The 21,212-nt window shown below is 44.1% G+C and overlaps 1 protein-coding gene across 4 annotated transcripts in view; it reads right to left on the bottom strand.

The window, feature by feature from the left end:
• Gfra1 (GDNF family receptor alpha 1) overlaps positions 1-21,212 on the bottom strand; it is a 201,055-nt gene that overhangs the window by 2,755 nt on the left and 177,088 nt on the right. For all 4 annotated transcript variants that reach the window (XM_087185255.1, XM_004838862.3, XM_004838865.3 and 1 more), the window contains one exon: positions 510-563. In XM_087185255.1, the coding sequence (XP_087041381.1) occupies positions 510-563 (54 nt within the window). The remainder of the gene's footprint in view (positions 1-509; positions 564-21,212) is intronic.

Raw genomic sequence — 21,212 nt, 5'->3', positions numbered from 1 at the left:
CTCCTCCATTCTGTCACCACGCCTGCTCAGTCCCATAATGCTGCATCCCTGCCCAGTGGAGTAGGACTGGCACAGGAACAGAACTACCCCTCTCCTCACCAATAAATGGAGGAGAGCAGTGGATCTGCCCTGTCTACCTCTGGAGAGGGCTGTGGAGGTCAGAGGAGCTGGAGACAGAGGGCGTGCACAATAAGTATGAGAGCATCATACATCGTCTCTGTGCTGACCACTTGGCCTGACAGTCCTCACAGAGTCTGGCAGCATCAGAACAGCACCCAAGGTGCTGGGGCTGGTGGTCAGATGATCCCAGGTTAACAGTTTAATTATAACCCTGTGTACTGAGTTCAACTCTGTACCTTGCTCTAAAGGCAGATGTACACAGAGAGTAGCTAAAGTTTTTTTTTTTTTTCTGGACCTGAAACCTCATTGCCTTTGAACCATATATATCATCCCTTGCCCCAATGTTGTCTCTAAAAATGCGGGGATACCCAGAAAGAAATGTCACTTACATCAGAAAGACAGAGCTGTGTATTATCCGACACATTGGATTTCAGCTTCTGGGCCTGGAGAGAGAAAAGGGGAAAAGTCTCAAAAATAATAGGGGAGAGTAATTACTGGTGATCAATTAATCAATAGTTTAGGGCAGTGCCATCCAATAAATATGTGAGCTACAACTGTGAGTCCCATCTGTAATTTACAATAGTCTAGTGGCCACCTAATAAAGAGATAACAGGTGAAGTTTATGCAATGATATATTTTATTTAACCCACTACATTACAATTTCAACACATAATCAATACAAAAAATTAACGAGATACTTTACATTACTTTTTGATACTGCATCTTCAAAATCTGGTGTGTTGGACAATGCACATCCATTGAAACCCACCTCATTTCCAGGCTAAACAGCCACTGACATTAGTGACTGCAGAGACAGCACTAGATTACCAAAGGAAAAGTTTTGAAATGGCCTGCCTGCCTACCTGCCTTCCTGCATTCCTGCCTGCCTGCCTGCCTTCCTTCCATACTTTAGGGGATTGAACCCAGGGGAACTCTATCACTAAGCAACATCTACAGCCCTTTTTACCTTTTACTTTGAGACAGGATCACAATAAGTTGCCCAGGTGGAACTCAAACTTGAGATTCTCCTGCTTCAGCCTCCCTTAGTGCCGGCATTACAGGCATGTGCCTCCTTGCCTAGTTCACTTGTATTTCTGTATGTTAATGTTGGGAAGTGCCTCAGAAACTTGAAAATGTTGCAATAAAAATGCTCATTTATTAAGAATGTAGGCGGAGGTCTTCTGGAAGCTTGTCTGTGTGTTCATCTGTTTATTCACTGCTCTAGTCAACAGACACTACTGGGCTTCTACTATTTTCTAGGGCTGGGCACAGGGTGGTGAACAGAAAGAACATGCTCCCTGGGCTCCCAGGGCTTCCCTCTACTGAGTAAACCACTCCCTGGGCTGAAGCACAGGCCAGGGACTCTTTCAAGTGGGACCCTCCAGGAATCCTACAGGGCACTGATTGCATCCCAATCCAGCCGTTCTAAGACTGCTTCCCGGGGAGCTGTGAGAAGGCTGAGCTGCAGAAGCTTCAAGGTTCCTATTTCCCCTCAACCAGACCGACTTTCCACTGGGATCCTGCCTGAGAACTGAGTGGAAAGAAAGGTTCCACTGCTTAAATGATGGTAAGAAAACATTTGTGAAAACTACTCACCCCAAACCAGGCACTTGTTTCACACAGGAAAACAATTAGATGGCACCGAAGCTAAGAGATTCATCTGAGGTCACACAGAAGTATGCTTGTAGAGTCAGCATGCAACCAACTCTCTTCAACTCTTGGCTGAAAAGACGCTCTTTCCTGTATTATGATATTTTCCCAGTCTCCACCCTCCTCAAATCCCACAAATGTAACTACTCTGCGCATGATGCCCATCTTCAAACCCCAGCAGTAAACAACAGCCTTTGGCACCAACAGACAGAGAGCTCATTTGCCAGCAAGATGCACCCTGGTTAAGCATCACCCTGAATCAAAGGGTATTGTGCATGTGGTGCCAGCAGGCTGATTGCCTGTAGCAAGATTTCTGCAACTCCCTTAAGTCATACTAGGCTGAATAATAGCATGTTCACCCAAGAAGTAATTTATTGACCATAATGCCACTTGGAAAGCATCATAATCTTTGCCTATATTTGCATATGCCAACTGTGAATATGAAATGGAAACCTTTAAACAGGCTTCAAGAATAAGACACTATGAAGCATCCCAGGGCTGTTCAAAGGTCACTAAATGTTATGTATAAGAATATCAGGGGGGAAATTGGAAGAGGAATTATACCTCACTCAAAAGCCTACTTTTAATCTATATTAATAGCAAATCTGGTCCATTACATTGTTCCTTGAGATCATATGTAGAATTTAACATGTTTCATTTCTATTGAAGATTGGATTTGTGCCCAGAGACCTAAATGACCCTAAAAGATCTCATTCTGCCTTCTTTTTTAGGCCATATTCTGCAAAAGAGGGAAACCTTTGCTAAGTGCCTTTGCATAAGTAATACGTTCACTAAATTGGACAGAGAAGGCAGCATGACCTCTACACTGGGGCACATTGTGTCCTCAAGTTGTTCCTGTGTCCAGTCATGGTTAAGTGGCACCCCGGTGTCCTGGGCCACAGTGGCCTCTGAGAGGACGTAGGTGGGCACGTTTCTTCCCACTTCACCCTGCAGGAGCAGAGCCAGTGGACAGTGATTTCCTCTCGACATACAACCTGTGAGTCTCAGCAGCTGTATTTCTGTCACTTCAGGAATCTCAGGCAGGGCTGGGGAATCTCCCCCTTATGGTATATTAATGTATGTGCTGGCATAGGGCACAGGGTCCTTTCCATGAGCCCTGCAGCCCTGCTCGTGGTGGGACATGCAGGGACACAAGCTGAGCTCAGCCAGCTATACCTACCTGGACATAGAGTTTATGGTTTGTAGTTCTAAAATGAAAGTCTCTTTTGAAAAAAAGGAAAAGAGCATATTTCACTTTTCTAAGAATCAACTTGAACCATTATTTAGTATACTGAGAAGATGAACTGTTTAATCTCTTCTATGAGTGTTTCCAAACAGTTAACTCACGGTTATGTGGTCTAAAGGAAGGTGCCTAACTCTGTAATGGCGAGACATCACCACAAAGACAAAGGATCCTGAGGGCCGCATCTTGAGAACAGAAAAATGCCAAGCCATTTGGAGAAGACTGTACCCACAGAAGCCTTCCCCCCATTCTGGAAACCCAGGGAAACCTACTTTAGGGTCTTCATGAGTCTTGTCCCTCCAGCAGCTGTTGCTGTTCTGCTATAAAATTGTCACTGGTAATAATCCATGAGTCCAGGCATGTCACAAAATAGAATTTCCAGGGCCCTGTAATTGTGAGACCAGACCTCGCCAGTCCCTGGCACCAGAGGGTTAATAAATGCATTAGATGCCGTTAACCTCTGTTACCTGGAGTCAGAGCGGAGCCTCTCCTGCCTTTTACCCAGTGATTAGCATTTGGAAAGCCAGTCCTGGGGCCAGTGGCGTTCCTGTGCAGAACATACAGGCACACACGTAATTTATGGCCCACACTCAGGTCCCCACCAAGTTCTGCCTGCAGTGGGCTCTCCTGGACCTCGGGGCCAAGTCAGGCTTATGAGCAGCAAGCTTGCTCTGTTTATGGAATTGGAGACTTAAAAGCACGCTCACTCAGAGCCTGGCCTTTGCTGCCCCAGGACTCCATTTCTGTAGAGAAGCCAGTGTTTAATCTCGGGCTTTTAGGCAGCTGTCAGCCAGCAGGGCATAGAACATTTTTCTGCTCTCCTCCATGCAAGAGCAAAGCTGTTTTCTGCCCTACCTCCAGAAAATAAAACCAGAGGAAGCTGCACAATCCAATAGCGGCAGACTGTCCAGGCTACAGCCAAATGGTCATAATTAATGATGCTCTGGTTCTTTTCTCCCTTGCTTTACTGATTAGAGAGATTTGCTATATTAGGAACCTGTTTGCTTAATGACAGAATACAAGCAATAAACAGAGAAATACACAGACTGTAAAATGCAATCAACTTTGCTCTCCAGCACTTACTAAGTACCTCGCTGCATCTATCACACTTGTCAATACCAGTTTATTAGCATACGAGTCTCCTCTACAACATAAATTGGACTTTTTCTAGGGGAAACCATTGCATGAGTTCTTTGGGAAATAGTTTGGAATCAAAAGTCCAGAACTTGAAACCGTTTCTCACTTTAAATCTGCATGTCTTGTGTTTAAAACAAAGAAAGAAAGGTACCTACCTAATCCTAAAGGGTAACTGAGCAGAGTAACTTGCCACAGAGTTTGCATTTTTCACACTGTGTTTGAAACAGACACTCCCAGTTATAGATTTTTATGGGTTGCACTTATTATTCTATTACACAAGTCTATTGTATACTTGATACGTATTTTCCCAAACTAATTTCTGCACATAAAAAGAAGACAGAACAAAGAAGCTGTCCAAGAGTAAATCCATGCTAAGTCATGGCAGGTTCCAGAATGTTCTGGAGGCTTCTACTCTTTAGCTTTTTCTGGATTTTGTTATTGACTTTTGGGAGAGTCAGAGAGATTTTATTGCTGGTTTGGTCAAAAGCAGTTGACTAGCTTTCTAAAATCCCTGCCACTATTTATTTTGAAATTCACCTTCCAGGTGATTTGCGTTTCCTACAAACTGGGTAATGACTGCTTGTAGCCACTGGTCTGAATAATGTGCAGTGAAGTCAGCTGAGTAAAACAAGTGGACACATAAATAAGGCCTGCTCAGAGCCTCTGGGCCCGGGTGTTTGTCTTTCAGCGCCTGTGCTCAGCAGGGAAGGAATCCATTTCCTCCAAGCTGAATTTTGCCAGGAGGAAACAAGGGCTATGAGGGAGCCAGGACAAGCTAGGACTTTGTCTTTCCATGAAGAGACTGGCAGTAATCCTGAGTGGCTTTTCGACTACCTCTCCTGGGACTGACAGGTCTCCTCTACCTACTCTTCCCCAAAACACTTTGTCTCCATGTTGCCTGAATCTCAGCCAAAGGCTTTCATCCCATTAAGCTTTAAAAAGGTCTTGTAAACGTTCTTTACTTGGTGTGGTGTTCAGGAATGCCCAAGAGTACCAAGTTTGGTCTGGGAAAGTTGTGCCTGGTCATAGGACAGAATTTAAGGCCACTGAGACCTGCAGTGGTCTTCTCCCTGGAGGAAGGACAGCACAGCTGGAGTCAGGCAGAGTTTAGAGGTCTTCAACAACATGTGTACCATGGATTGAAATGAAACCAGATGGAGATATAGCGGTCATAGTCTTAAAGGTGACGTGTAGAACTGTCCCCTAGAGTCTGGAAGGCTTTAGGTTCCTGACATCCATGGGGGAGTCATGGTTTATGCCATTGAGTCTGAGTTTATTGCTAAGCTTACAGCAGAAACCTTTTCTGCTGACTGGATTGAAGCATGGGCCCTTAAGTGGTCAATTGAGAAATTAAGTGAAAGGGCAAAAATCATTTGAAAATGAAACATTTGTGTAAAACTCTAAAGTCTAACTGTCATTAATTTACTGATTTTTGGATACATAACCAAGACCACTTTTTTTAAAGAACCTACTGACTGGAGTTCCCCAATTTATGTTTTGTTTAAGACATACTTCTGAATCATGGTCTACAATTCCCAGTTTTGGTTCCTTTAAGACAGGAGTGGCATTTGTTTGACACCCAAAGAGGAATCTCAGTATAATCTTTCTACATTTTTATAATTTGCTTCAGTCCTTTATAGTTACATGGCCCACAACTAATACAAGACATTTTTTTAAATGAAATTTGTCTTTTCAATATATTGAATTTAATCTTCATTGAAACAATTATACTTTTGTGTCCCTATTTCAATCAGTCATATACTATTTGATTAAGTGGTGTAAACAAGATATCAAATACAACCAACACTAAAGGTCAGAGAACAAATACACTTGGCTTTGCAAGCTCACGTATTCCCTAAAGAGAGCAAAGAGAGAGGTGGACAGAGGGAGGAAAACCCAGGAGTTTGGAGGATTCGGGGAGCCGTCCACATTCATCAGAAAGTCTAGAGAGAAGTCTGGCTTAGGTGGTGAGCTAGTTAACTGAAGATCAGTTAAGTCCGTTTCTACCATAATTCAGAACTTGTTCCAGGTATGGACTTGATTGATATGGCATGGTAAAAAAAAAAGAGCATAGGTTAGGAATATTCCAGACTTGGCAATCATCAGTTATGATTCTAATAATCCCTGATCTAGTGTCTTAATAATAGAGCGGTTGGGAGAATCAACCATGATACTCTAGTGAAGTTCTTTCGAAGTTCAAGTGACTGTAGACAATGTCTTAGCCTTTCTGAGATCTCTGGTCTGTCTTAGATTGGGGCACAGATGGGAAAAATGCAAAACCTTAGGCTAACTTGGCTTGTGAACATTTTACTGAAGAGATACAATTTGTGATCTCCTGTGATTCCTTGGATTTAAAAAAATGAAAAAGACATAGTCCAGTAAGACGTATCAATGGCCTCCATTAGCAAAGCCGTCCGCTAGGCTTCTCTGTCAGCCTCCTTGTGCCATCAAACACTGACTGAATCTCTGCACTTGTAATGTAACACTAATGACAGGGCAGCACGGAGCAGGGTGCAGGCCTGTCTAGAGCACGGAGTGCAGCAGGGCACACTAGCTGGGCTTCTTTTATAACTTCATAGGAACATTTTACCATTGCTTTTTTTTTATTTGCTTTCCTCCAGGTTGGAGCAAACCTAGGTTGTAAAATACATCATAGAACTGAGTGTTTTTGTTCATGGTTAACTTGCTTGATTAGTAAAATATTCAGACAAGAAGCAATTATGAGCTGTAGTTTAGAAAATTATGCCCAATTAACAATAAGATGATGCCAAACAATGTGTGAAAGACGTTTTGGTTTGAGGTGGAGGGGTGTGCTACAGAGCAAACATTCAGCAACAATGGTGCAAAGGCAGAGAGGAGGGAAGGCTTTAAAATGAAACATTGGTTTTCTCAAAATGTGCAGTTGGAAATGCAAATGTGTAAGAGCAACTGAAAAGATTCATTGTTGTCCCTGATGAGAAGTGCATGAAGCATATCTCATCAGACACGCACCCTCATCACCATCAGATAATATTTATTAAGCCTCTCATTCTCCTGTGCATTTATGTGCAGCTGAATATGGGCCCATAATGGCTCTGTGACTTATGGTAGTAACTAAGCTTTGAAAAAAAAAAACACCTCCACTGCCTGGAAACGAAATGGACAGGGGCTTTTGTTCATCTCCTGGTTCAGAAGATGAACTCTTGGTACTGAAAAGAAAAAGGCAAAAAAATTTTAACAGTTTTAAATTTACTTCTATCAGACAGAAAACATATGCTAGAAAATGTAAGAAAAATCACCAGATTACTAGTGACAATAACTGTGACCATTACTATTTTAATTGCTTCCACTGACAATGATCTTGTCTGCATTTTATCAAATATTCTCTTTAGAGGGAGAATTCCCTTCTTGTATAGATTGGAAACAGGGGTTCAGAAAGCTTGTGACTTGCCCAAGTTTCCACTGCCTGGAATGGCTGTGCTGAGATTTGAACCCAGTCTTTTGGACTCCAAAACCCACCCACACTGAATCTATGCCCGACCTCTGCCCAGTGTCTCACATAACCCTTAAGCACTCCTTAGAAATAGCTCTTACTATCCTGCTGACAGGTAAGGATGGCACCAAGAGGTGCAGTAACAAGGCTAGGGTCACACAGCAGGCACACACAGAGCTGGTCTAGAATGGAAGGACTGGCAGACGTGGGGTTCCAGAGCCCAAGGGAATAACCCCAAGCATTATTCCAGACAGGAGGACCAACTTCTGCAAGTGCAACTGCTGGTAGAAGCCAGAGTCGGCCAGGCTTTCTGTTTCCCTGAGAGCTAAGGAAGTAAGCCTCTCTCCTGGTACCTGATGTCCCTGCAGCTGACAGGCAGCCACTTTGGGGAAAAGTCCCCAGATCAGTTCCAGGTACCCAGAAGCCCAGCTTTCTCTCTGCATGCTTTCATTCATGATGTGGCTACTCTGGGGCAATGAGATATGACAGGGAAGGAAGGCCTTGGTTGAATTTTGCTCCACAAGAGAACCAGGGCCACATTCCTCCACATACATGAGTGCCATGGTTCTAGCCGCAGGGCAGAGACCATTATTCAGGGAGGTGGGGCTGTGAGAAGTCCTGAGGATAAAACGTCAGCAGGGAATACAAGAAATTGGATTTATTTATAGTATGTGATCTAAGTGTGCTCAGAGGTATCTCTTCATAGGTTACTCAGGACAAGAGAGCATATTTATAGCCAAGATGGGGCAGACATCCTATGCCTTTTTATTGAGCACGTTTATTACCCAATGATTGCACTAAGCAATTGTCCAACAGCTGAATTACTGTCCTGATGATGGGGTGGCCTCAGTGCCTTCTAGATCACAGGTGAGGGGCCCTAATGGTCCTTCCCAGAATGCATGGATGGGGACTAGGCTCTCCATCCTCGTCTTTAAGTTGTTCCTCTTATTTTCTGAGAGAAGTGGTTTTTTAAAAGAAGATGCTAAGGAGAGGACATCAAAAAGGAGTGATAATAAACTGGTTCAACCTAATGCCTGCTTATGCCCAAGTTCATCTCCCAGACGAATCCTGGAGTAAAGGTCACCAGATGCCCCCTCGGGACTGGCTCCTCCTGTCTCATGGTCAAAAGAGTCAACCCAGAAGGATAAAACAGTGATAGAAAATACAGTGCTGGAGGAGTTTAATTTGTTTAATTACTATAATGCTTCTAGGCAGCAGTGCCCATCATTCCCATGTGACAAATGACAAATCCAAGGGTCAAAGAGATTGAAGAAGTCTTCTTAGTCTGCAGGAAGATCTGAATTTTATAGAAGCTAGAAGCCTGGCCCTTCAGTACTGTCTTCTCCTAGGACAACTCCCATGTACAACAACCTTTTTTTCTTGAAAGACCACCTCTGATCTGACTGTGGTGGTGGAGGGCCGTAATCCCAGGTACTTGAAGGCTGAAGCAGGAGGACAGCAAGAATGAGCTCAGCCTAGGGTAACTTAGCAAGACCTCGACTTAAAATTAAAAAAAAAATAAAAGGCCGGGGTATAGTTCAGTGGTAGAATGCTTGCCTAGCATATGTGAAGACCTGGGTTTGATCTCTAGTAACACACACACACACACACACACACACACACACACACACACACTCCCTGAGAAATTAATCATCTCACAGTCCGTCTGCCACAGTACCATCCCTCATCAAGCACTGCCACTCAATACTGTATCTGCTTGAGCTGTATTCGCTTGATGTATGTTTCAGTTTGGAGTTAAATGAATTCGCTCCACTCTCCACAGGACTGGGAATCAGGGTGCATAGCCCTCCACTCCAATTTGAGCACAGAGTGGCCATAGGCTGTGAGGCCCAGGGCCCTGGTCTGCACCCCAGAGAGGAAAATGCCCTGCCACATGGGACTTCCTCTGATAGGTCCCACTGCTGGGAAACTGAAACAGGGCTCTGAGCCCAAGTTAGACTGCCCAAGAATCACTCTGCACTCGAAGGTCCTGGGGCTGAATTCCCCACGATGTGCTCCATGGGACCTTGTTGTATAAGTGACCCAGGGCCACCTCTTTATTGACTTCAGTTGGGAAGTGATGTACCCATGGCAAATTCCAAAACTACACTAACATGAACTATAACTCCAATGTCAGCATGAGACAGTGCTTTCTTCCTGACACTACATGCTAACACTTTTATTACTTGTAATGATAGCATATAATTAGATTATAATGCAGGAGTCCCCCTTTTGCCATGCACTTCTCAGAATGGTGGAGAATGAGCTATTTGAAGGCATTAATAAGAGATTGTATTAACTTAGGAGCTGAGTTGAGGCAGTATGATCAAGGGAGCGTCTGTAAAAAGAAAACCCTTCTTGCAAGAGAACCAATTTACTGCCTGCTCGGCTGAGGGCTCACTCGTCTTTTACCTGTGCTTGGTAAAGAGGCTTATTCTATCTGTAGGAGATTAGGGACAAAAGAGGAAGAAAAGGGGAAATTTGTAACTCAAGAGACACTGCATTGTGTGTGCTTAATTTGGAGGGCATCTGGCTGCGTTATGGTTCAGAAAAATAGATCCCATGACCTGCCTTTGTTGAGAGGTGACATCTGGGTTCATTAAAGGTGTGCAATAGATTTTGATAAAAGCTATTTTTCTAAGTCATTAAATTGGTTGTTAGGAACTTTACATTCTCCTTCATTTGAACAATTATTAAACTATAAAATAGAACTGCACAATTGCTAAAACTGTAATCTGAAGTTTTACAGCCAGCTATAAAACGCTGTATTATTAACTATACTGAAGATGCTCAAGCCCATTACAACTTTTTAAATGAATTATAAAAACCCTTTACTGCTGATAAAATAATCTTAAATTACAGTATTATGTATTCTAACAATATGTTGAACCAAAGTTTGCTACAATGCAAACATGCCAATCAAAAGGAAATCATTGCTTGTATTAAGTCTGCAGAAACCCACAGTCTGATTCCGATAACAGCTGCTTCGCAGAGGTGGCTCAGGACCTGATGTCTGCAGGCTGGCAGGGGCAGCTTGTCTTTCAGGACAGGTGTTTCCCCCCATGTCCCTTCGACCATAAGAATAACTGAGAATCAGCACCTCCTGGGCTGAAAGGCCGCACAGGTGACACTTAGTAGGACTCCAAGAAAAAAAACTGTGATAACAGGAACTGTCCTCTAAATGTCTCCCCATAGGTGACATTTTAAAAATGCCAACTATTTAGTGACAGAGCACCTGCCACTTACATATCTGATACCTGAGATGAAGGTGATATGCATACGTATGTACCATGAAGCCCGGCAATGAAGATTAAATTCCTATTTTTTTGGTATCAGTTGTAGCCTTCACGCTTCCACATCCAATTCACTTTGAATACACAATTGAAATGCATTTTGGCACACTACATTGTATGGCAGCCTTAACGGAGTAATACCCAATTTTGAGCTCTGAATTCAAGCACTCAGCTGGCTTAAGGACTTAGAAAATGCTCTATAAGCAGTTATTTCAAAAAGTGTTTTTACAACAGCCTCTTTCCTCTCAGGGCTACTGTGGGTAGATTCTGGGACGCAGCGTCCCTCTGAGCTCATCCACTGGCACCTGCAGCCAGGACGCTCAGTCCAAGGAGGCTGTTGACAGCCTCCTCCGTGCTGGGAGTAGTTGGGCCTTAGGGCTACTTGGCAATCTGGGAGTTCTAGGGGGCCTAGAAGTAGCCTGGGTGGGGGTTTGTGATGTTTGGCAGCACTTCTGCTAAGGGAAGAGCCCCCCACAGCTCATTTTTCTCAGAGTGGGGGAAGAAACTCACTCTGAGCCGGAGACCATTATGCAAAGTAAATACTTGGTGTAGCCAAGACTGCGATTTAAAAAAAAATGTGACAAAAACAACAGTGGGTACTAGAAAGCATGCTGTATTACACAGAAATGATGGGAACTTTACAAAGACCACAAACCAGATACCACCAGTAACGTAATCTTAAGAATATTCTCTTAAATGGAAGGCTTAGCAACAGTATCCACATGTCAGTCATTTGGATTCAGTGTGTGTGCTCAGGGCTCGGTGTTACACGCCTGTTACTGGCCTTATAATCTCACTTTTACTCCTCCTGAAAGTCCCCTCTCCTTAGGCCACATGTGAGGAGCCCCAGTTGTAGTTGGGCATCAACATTTTCATTGGCTGTGTCGTGTAGCCAAAGTGTGCTATGAGATGTCCCCTCAGGGTACTTATCCAGGGCGCTGGACCTGTGCATCTCTAAATGACAAGCAACAGTGCAAATGAACGTCTCTTTTGGTACTATCTTCAGGAATCACTTAGAAGGGGGTGTCGCCTTGGAAAAACTAAAATTTCCCAAAATGGGTTTTTAGTTGTGTTCCTACATTGCAATGCCCAATGTGATAACACTGGGAGGTGGGGCCTTTGGGAAATGATTAGGTTGAAGGGGTCCTGAGGACAGTGCCCCACAGTGGGATTTGTATTCTCTAAAAGGAGGAGGCACCAGAGCTCATTTCTTCCTCCATGTGAGGATACAGCAAGAAGGTGGCCATCTATGCAGAGGACCCTAACCAGGAACCCAATCTATCTGCACTTTAATCTTGGACTTCCGGGCTCAGGAACTGTGAACAATGAATTTCTGTTGCTTAAGCCACTCGGTATATAGAATTTTGTTACAGCTGCTCACGTGGACTGGGACAGGTAGTAACTGAGCTCCCTTGCACTGTTTCTGCCTGCAGCGGTCGGGAAAGATCTGGTCCAATGGACCAGTTTGCTCTGACATGTCTCTGTGCTTCCTTCCTTAAAGGAGAAAGCTGGGAGGAAATAAAAGGGGATCTTTGAGGCAGTCCTTCTTTGAGCAGTGATTCTCAGAGGCACACCCCCCTCCACCAAGATAGCTGGCCTCTTAGGTTTCAAAATTAAGGAAAAGTGGTGTAGGCATCTAGAAGGTAGAGGCTGGGGATGCTGTTAAACATCCTGCAACACCCAGGGCACCATGTTGTACCCAACCTCAGTGCTGCCAACACTGAGTAAGACTGACCCAGAGAAGCTGATTGATCCATTGCCATGAGATTATTAAATAATCCTGAGTGGAAGTGCCAAGGCTGGTACAGGGGGCGTGCAGCTTGTCTTTAGCAAAGAATACCAGGTAAAGCAAATGACTGCCCATGGAGAAGCATCTGATTTGAAGCTGCATTTGAAAACCACTGTGACAAAGCCGCATCACCTTCTCTTATCTATATCAAGCATCATCTACATGTGCAAAACCCCATGGGCCATTAAGACCAGAGAGCCCCTGGGAAGCAGGAACTTATAAAGCAATGCATAACTCTGCCTGGTCCCTTGAGCACTTTCCTATTACTGAAGATGGCATGATGGGGAGCAGAGATATTCAAGCAATGCCAGCTCCTTGAAACCTACAATCAATAAAAATGTGCAGACATAACTCCGGAGGAGGTGGTGACACTGCTCTGGCAGAGTGTGCCTCACAGGTAGGAACATATTTAATCCAACCCAGAGGCTCATCTACCATCATCCTGTTCTTTCAGATGAGGAAACTTGAGGGAGAAAGGATGAGTAATATGCCCCAAGTTCCACTGCTAGTGTGTGGTAAAGTGAGCTCGTGTTCAGAATTTCCACTCCAGCTTCCTTATGAAAAGTTTCAGTGTATCTCTAGAATTAAAACTATATTAAAACATTTAACTCTGATAAGGCACTGTTGTATAATAAAGAATTTGACTGGCTTTGTTTCCGGTTAGAGGTTTGGATAACCTCTAAATCCTTGGAATTTCTCAAGTGATAGATGTGGCTTTGTTACTCCTGAGCCTTTTGGATCACACCTAAGTGTATAGTAATAAGACGACTCAGGATAGGGCTGGTCACCAGGAAAATCCTCAGGTCACATTCAGTCACATGGTTGATGATCCATGCCTACATAATGCAATCCTAATTTTAAAAAAACTGTGGACACTAAGCTAGGTGGAGATGCCTGGCCACAGAGCAAGAGATTAAAATGCCTTAATTCCACAGGGAGAGCCCCTGACTGAGGCCTATCTAGACCTTGTCCTATGCATCTCTTCATTTAGCCAGCCCTGACTTATATCCCTTATAATAAAGCTGTTATCATCTAGCACAGAACTTTCTTGAGTTCTGTAAGCCATTTCAGTGAATTGAATCTTGAGGGGATTCTCCAACACTTTGATGTTTAACCAGTGCACCAGAAGTGGAGGTGGCCTGGGAGGCCCACAAATATAGCTGGCAATCTTCTTGGGGCAATCTTCTTGCCCTTAACCTGTGTCTGACACTAGCTCCAGGTGGCTAGCATCAGAATTGAGTTGTACTGCAGTACACCAGTTGGAGTCTGAATAGGCCTCATTACTTTTCTTTATACTACTTTATGAACAGTCTGACACTTCAATCTGCCAGATGTTCAACAAGAATTTAGGGACTGATTTAATTTATAGGGATGAATAATGTTATCCAGAAACAAAAAGTTTAAAGTGCTCTGGTTTAGGTAACACAATGTAGGCATTTAAAATGCATGGGAGGTCGATAGGGGGGAATGTCACTTTGTTAATTCTCCTCCCTGATCAAGTCTCCTTAAGCTTCAGGTCTCTTGTCTGAAAAATGGGAAAAATAATAGCACTAACCTCATGGGTTTACTGTGAGCATCACTCCTGGAAAGCACTGTATGTGTACTGCTTATTAACACAAAGCCATAAAAGGCTGAAGTGATGCAAGATAACAAAGCAAAATTGTTCTAAGATATATTGGAGGATTAACTTGCTCATAATGTTTCTCAAAGTGGAGTTTGGTCACCACTGGTAGCACATGACATTTTTTGGGAAACATTCAAAATTTTTAATTATTTTAATAGATATTAACAGCACATTGAACCTATGATTTCACCTATGTTATGATTTTCACCTATATTATGCTATTATTCAGATGAGTTTTTGTAAATAATATTTTAAAGATAAACATTAAGTGGGGGCGGGGATTTAGCTCAGTGGTTTCACCCACTGCGCAAGCACAAGGACCTGAGTTTGATCCCCAGAACCAAAAAAAAAAAAAAGATAAACATTAAGCAAATAACAGGAAGGATGGAGTGCAGATCTGGGAAACCCTGAAAAGTTCTAGGCTTTGAAGCTCAGAGGCAAGGCTAGTTCTCAAGCACTTTCTTTTCTGTAATTAGGAGCGCTTCCTCTTAACAACTGTGTCACCTCTTCCTGGTGTCAGCCTTGGTTAGAGATGCAGGAAGGCCCCTGGTAGACGGTCACACTTTGGTAATTGGGCTGGACGGAGACCTGACTACAATGGCAGTTCCAAGAAGCAGGCTGTCAGGATGGAGCGCTCAAGGATGCCCTCGGGGCACAGGGACAGGGCCTCTAGAGCAGTTTTAATCCCTCAAGAGCTAGTCCTTTCTTTTCTGCCTTTGGTTTCCCTTCCATCTTGTCCTGGTGTCCCAAGAATATTCCACTCCTTCCTCGTCTTCTGCAGGACTTTCTGTAATGCCATCTTAAAACTGGCAGGGTAACTTTTGGTTCAAACTCTTCTTACAAATCAAGAAAGCAAAATCTAAAGAGCTTCTTCTTTCTTCCTCCATTGCCTCCGGTCTCTGGAAACAGCCTTCCTCCGCAGCCCCAGATTTCGGAGTTACAGCTGTAAGACACAGCAGCAATTCTAAGAAGAGTATGTTCACTTTCCAAGTGCCCAGAGTTGTCGGTTTTCATCTGGACCCTTTGCATTCTGATGTTGTTCTTTGATCGTCATAAGAAAATCAAAACATGGGTGGTGTTTTACAGCAGAGATTCAGGTAAGGTAAGAAATATGCTCCAAGTCACAGAGAGCAATAGGAGGAAAGTCAGAATTCTCACTGGGGGTCCAACTGACTCCAAAGCTCCAGCTCTTCTCAGCAAAGGAATTCCTATTTACTACAGGCTGAAGGCGAGATCTGAGGAAGTCCTCTTGGGCCAGCTGTACCCTCTTGTTGGGGAGGGAGTAAATAGCTCAGGATATGAGCTTCCTGCCCCTGCTCTGGGCCTGGGATGGAAATAAGCACCTCTCCTTTCAAACCGAGGGTTTTTCTTCCACGAGTTGTCCTGTGCAAACCCCACCGTGCCAGCCCCCCCCCACACACACACACAAGTGCCTCTTCTCTAGCGGAAGATTAACAGGACGCCAAAGCGCCCCATTGCTCTGCAAGCATAAATTGCAAGAAAAACATTTAGAATATTGATTAAGTGTTTCATGCCTGAAGATTTAAATTTACCTCCTGTATTTCCAGGATTAGCTGACATAATGGGGTCAGTCTGCCGGCACAAATGATTTATAGAACACCCATTGGCAGCTCTCCTTTGAAAACCCAACATTTAAAATTTTCACTTGGTCACAGCCAGCAGAGTCCCAGGTATTTAGCAGATCTGAATAATCACCTTCTTTCCTTCTCTAGAGTTTTGGGGTTTGTCTCCTGGGAAGAGTTTCAAAATTATTTCTGGATTGGTCTGGCCCTAACTAAAACAAATAGACTTTGTTTGGGTCCCATGAGGTAATGGGGTGATAGCAGGAGGGGAAAGGACATCTAAACATAGATTATCATCTATATTCTTGAGCAGAATATCAAGGAATTAAAGGGATCGTGTCTTCCTTCCATCTTTCCTGCCAGTCACATCCTGCGAGTGCTCAGCCTGCAGATAAGTTGACTCTACTCTGAGATGAGAAGAAAAGAAGTTAGGGCTTTTCTGGGAGGCCAGGAGATATGACCTAGACTGAGATCCATGAATGGAGGTGTGGACCTAGACTGAGATCCAGTGAATGTTGTGGGTTCTCTGCTCCAAGCAGATGCTGGCCTCTGCTGTGTCCCCTCACCCTGCTCCGTGTGCACACAGGGGCCCGTAGTGTTTCTGCTGCAAAATCTTTAGGGCTACGATGGCCTAGCAGGGAGAGATGATGTGCCTATTGGGTAGGCGGTACAAGGCAGGCAGAAGAGCTGCCCTCAGCATTGCCGATGTGGGCGGGGAGCATTCTTACAAAGACTGTCCCCCACGTGCGAGCCACTTTCACAACTAAACAGCTGCTCTGCTGATGTCTTTCTACAATCCTGCCTCAAAAAGTCCATGAGGATGAGGGGAGGGAACCTAAACCTGGGAAGGACCACTGCTGGCCTGCTATGTCTCACCCACAGACACTCACACGTTTTTCATTTAGCTCATCTAAAAACTAGCACTGTGGCTGACACTGTTCACTATAGCTTCTGCCAACTTCCCACAGCTGCCCTCCAGCCATCCTGCTGGCCCTGGTTCTGAGTGTCCCCAGGATGTGTCACTGCACTTTCATTGGGAAGGGAGTAAAAGAAGCAGAGGAAGTGAGACATAGGGGTTCTTATCTTAGTCCCAAGGCCACAGCAACCAGCCTTTACCCCAGTCAGCCCTCTGTCTCCGTGAGTTCTGAGAGTTCAACAACCCTGGGTCAAAAATATTAGCAAAAAAGAAAAGTGTCTGAACTGAACATATATAGACTTTTATCTTGTCACTATTCCATAAACAACATGGCGTCACAATGATTTATACATCATTTTCATTTGTATTAGGTGTTATACATAATTTATAAATGATTTTAAATATACAGGAGGATGTACTAACTTATATCCAAATATTATGGCATTTTATGTAAGGCACTTGAGCATCCATGGATTCTCGTATCCTTGGAGGATCCCGGAACCAATTCTCCGCAAACACAAAAGGACAAATGTATTCTATCTGAATATGAGAGTCCGAGGTCTACAAATACCACATTTAAGAAGTCTTCCCTGTAAGTCACAAGGTTAAGCAGTGTACAATGCAAAATACAAATTTTTCTAACTCTGACTTAATCTCCAATGATATTTTCTTTAAATAAGCAACAAGTACAGTCCATTTGGTTTAAATATCACGAGCTTTTCCAGTTAGCAGACCACTCAAGGGTACAGATGATGAAATAATTGGTAGAATTATTAAGGTTTCTTTGTTTTTTCATGTGACCACTCTGTACAAGTCAAAGGAATATGCCAACAATAGCACAGCTTGCGTCATGCGTGTTACTAATATGACTGCCAATTAGTCCTGACACGGGAGCTTGGCAGGTCACCCAAAACCCAGTATTTTAGCACCTCAGGGGGTCAGCACTTGGACATTTCCATGACATTTCCTACTAAGCAATCAACTTCCCTTTTTTAAAGCAGAGCTTTTCCCACGAGTTATAGATGAAGCCCTGATCATCGAACCCAAGGCCACCTATCCCCATGTAGAACAGCCTTAGGTTTGTCGGTAATAACGTTCGGAAGCAGACTTTCAAAAATGTTTATTCTTACGTCTTCCTTTCCAAGGAGGAAATCTACCTCAAATGTTAAGATAGATACTCCAATCCCTGAGAGTTTTCTTCTATTATTGTATATTTTAAAACATTAGGAGAGGGCACTTCTCATGGGAAGTGAACTTTAGAGCTGCCAAAGACTGCTGATTGTCTCCAAATCTGTTACCCATGGATCCCAAGCTGGTTTAAGTCAGTTCTATTCCTAGTCATGACATAGGCAGCTGGGACAAACGCCATTCTAAGATATTTCTAGGACCCCTGGCAAGTGGTAATTCATCTAGAGATAGCCAGGCAGGCAACAGAAGGGCAGATGCAGAGAATGAGTCCCCTGGGAGCCCTCCACAGAGCAAGAGTCCTCAATCAGCCAGAGACTACATTCTCAGGGTGAAGCCCTTAATTTGTCACTCTCATATTCTCTGGCCATAAACCATCCTTTCAACCATTTTCACATAGGTCACTCTAAAAAGGTCATCAAGGTGTTCAAAATTTTCCTGACAAACTTTCAGTCCTCCCCCTATATGTCTCCTGCAGCTGAGCATGAAGAAAACCAGAGTGCATTAGCTTTCCTGTTACTGAGACAAAACACCTGACACCTGCAGCTTAAAGAAAAGTTTTAATTTTTTTAAAATGTATTTAAAAACGTATTGTATACCTAAAATGCACCAATAAGAGTTTTAATTTGACTACTAGTTTCAGAGGTTCCAGTTCATGGTTGGCTGGCTCCAAAGCAGGAACATCATGGAGGAATGCCATGATGGAGCAAAGCTGCTCACTTCATGGCAGTCAGAAGGAGAGCACAGGGGAGGAGTGGCAGCAAGGGGTACACCCTTCAAAGGCACATCCCCAGTGACCCACTCCTTCAATCAGGCTCCTCTTCCTACAGCCAATTCAGCTATGAACATCAATGGATTAATCCATGGATGGGTACAGTGCTCCCAGGATTCAATCACCTCTCCAGGAATCTCTCAATCCAGGCAAACTGACAAGATCAATTGCATATAGTGTAGAGTATGAGCTTTGTATTTGTCTTCTTCATCTGTATCACTGGCCTTCAGAAAGAGCCAGGGCACAGGGCTCTCTCAAACCTGGCTTCTCCTTTCTTCTTTTTCTATCTTTAATTCCTTCTCGCTGTCTCTTCCTAACTCAAGGACAAAGGTCATAGAACAAGGCAAAAATGCAGAGACCATCAATGAAATAGTGTTTGACACCGGCTAAGTTACTAGCTCTTTCTGCCTCAGTTGCCTCACTTATACAAAAGAAGGATGTCTGCCACATCTGACTCAGATGGATGCTGTGAGGAGTGAAGGGGAGAAAGCATTCAAGATGTTTTAAATAAAACACACCATTCACCTGTTAGTGCTAATTTACACCACTGTGATCACCCCAAGGCACAGCATCAGCGTCCATCTTCGTAAGGGGACCATGTGACCAGCTGAGCAGGGATCAGACATCACATGGGACATTTGAAAAGGGTCTTTCAGGAGCATTCACTCTGCTCCCATTTAATCCTCTCAATTCTAGCAGCAAGGACATTCTCATGCCTTGTAACGGGGGAAACTGAGGCTTACAGAGGTCAGCACACTCGGTGAGGGCACAATGCTGCTGAAGACTAGAGCAGGGTTCGACACAGGCTTGGACGTTCCTTCTGGATCTCATGGGTATAAATATGGGAGAGCCACCCGGAACTAGCTGTAGTTTACCTCCGATGCACACCACAGGGAAGAAAGAGGTAGCCACCCTTTTCCTGGCCGGTCCCACACCTCCATGCCCCCTCTGCCTAGAAGTCAAATGGCAGCCCTGAGATAAACACCATGCTTTAATTTTACTTTCAACTCTCTGTCTATGAAGCAGAGTTCCCATTACTAACACAGGGAGTAGAAAGGCAGAGTTTCTTGGAATTAGCGCTCATGTGCTCCCTGACGTTTCCAGGGCGACCCTGTGGCGGTACACAGAGCACTCTGGGTAGGGAGGGGTGACTGGACAGATCCATGCTGGAGGCAGAGCACTAGATACGTGGCCAAGCAGAGCCCTGCATCCTGGGGATCCAGTGCGGGGGTTGTGATGGGGCAAGGCAGAGGCTAGGGTTGCAGTAGGTACCTCCTGTGGCAAAGAGACTCCTCTCTGCTCATGGGGGATCTGGAGTTTTGTGGAGTTCCCAGGGATGACTAATCTGAAATGTCTCCTATTAACCTAGTCCGACCTTCTAAAAATATGTAACGTTGCGTCCTGCCTGCTATTCTTGGTTCATGGAGGAGTCAATTTTTGGTTTACATTTTGAATGCTCATCTTCCCGAAGTTTCCAAAGTGCAGAAGGGATTTAATAAGCAGGCTGAAGGTGGCCTCTGCAGCCACCTTCTGTGCATCTAGATGTGCACTGAAAGACGCTGGTTCTGCTGCAGCCAGAGCTCACCATTCTTACTGGTCAAAAACCACCACTGGCCTACATTTACCACCTGATGATGACAAGGTCCTATTTCTCATCTGGCCATTGTCTTTGATGACACTAGAACCTGATAGCATCCAAAGGAAATAGACTGACCTGGGAAAAAGTGGGCACTGAGACCTAGTCAGAGATGAATGAGACCCTGTCCCTTGTCAGACTCCAGATCCACCTCTGCCTGGCTGGGGAACTTTGTACAAGTCACTTCCTTTCTGCAAAACTTAGAGTTAGAGGGTACAAGATTATTCTTCAAGCTACCTCTTGGTTCTGGCACTCTCTGCCCAGTGCTTTGGAGGTGGCAAAAGCTCATGAAATGCTTTAGAAGCCCAAACAACATCTGGTTGACCCTGGGCTATGTGGTTTTCATATCTGCCTTCTCTTTATTGATACTCTGTGTTGGGGTTGGGACCCAGGATGACTGAGGACAAACATCAAAGCTTGGGTAAAGGACATGTAGGATATTTAAAAAGAGGGGAAATGTTGGAAGTGAGAAAATATCAAGAACTCACCAGAGTGGAAAAGCTGCCCTGATACTTTCTAGGGAATGAAGTAGGTTGTGGATAAAGATGGTATGTGGCAAAAGAAGACTTCTAGGAATTCCAATGAGGCTGACCCTTGGTGAGGAAGATGGGCATGTACTGCAGTGATAAGTGTTAAGTTTGAGGCTGCCCCATAATTCCTGACACACAGATTATACAGTGTTCTTTTCCCAAGCATGGCAAGAGACAGAAGTCACCATGCAGTCACAGAAAAATATAGAATGACATGAAAAGAACGAGGCTCCTGGATTCCCAGTGCTGTTTTTGTGACCTA

This window comes from Heterocephalus glaber, unplaced genomic scaffold (assembly GCF_053883595.1).
Source record: "Heterocephalus glaber isolate CG9 unplaced genomic scaffold, H.glaber_assembly_v1.0 deba00001497, whole genome shotgun sequence".
NCBI lineage: Eukaryota > Metazoa > Chordata > Mammalia > Rodentia > Bathyergidae > Heterocephalus > Heterocephalus glaber.
Note: the sequence above shows the minus strand (reverse complement) of the source record. Positions and strands in the feature narration are given on the sequence as shown.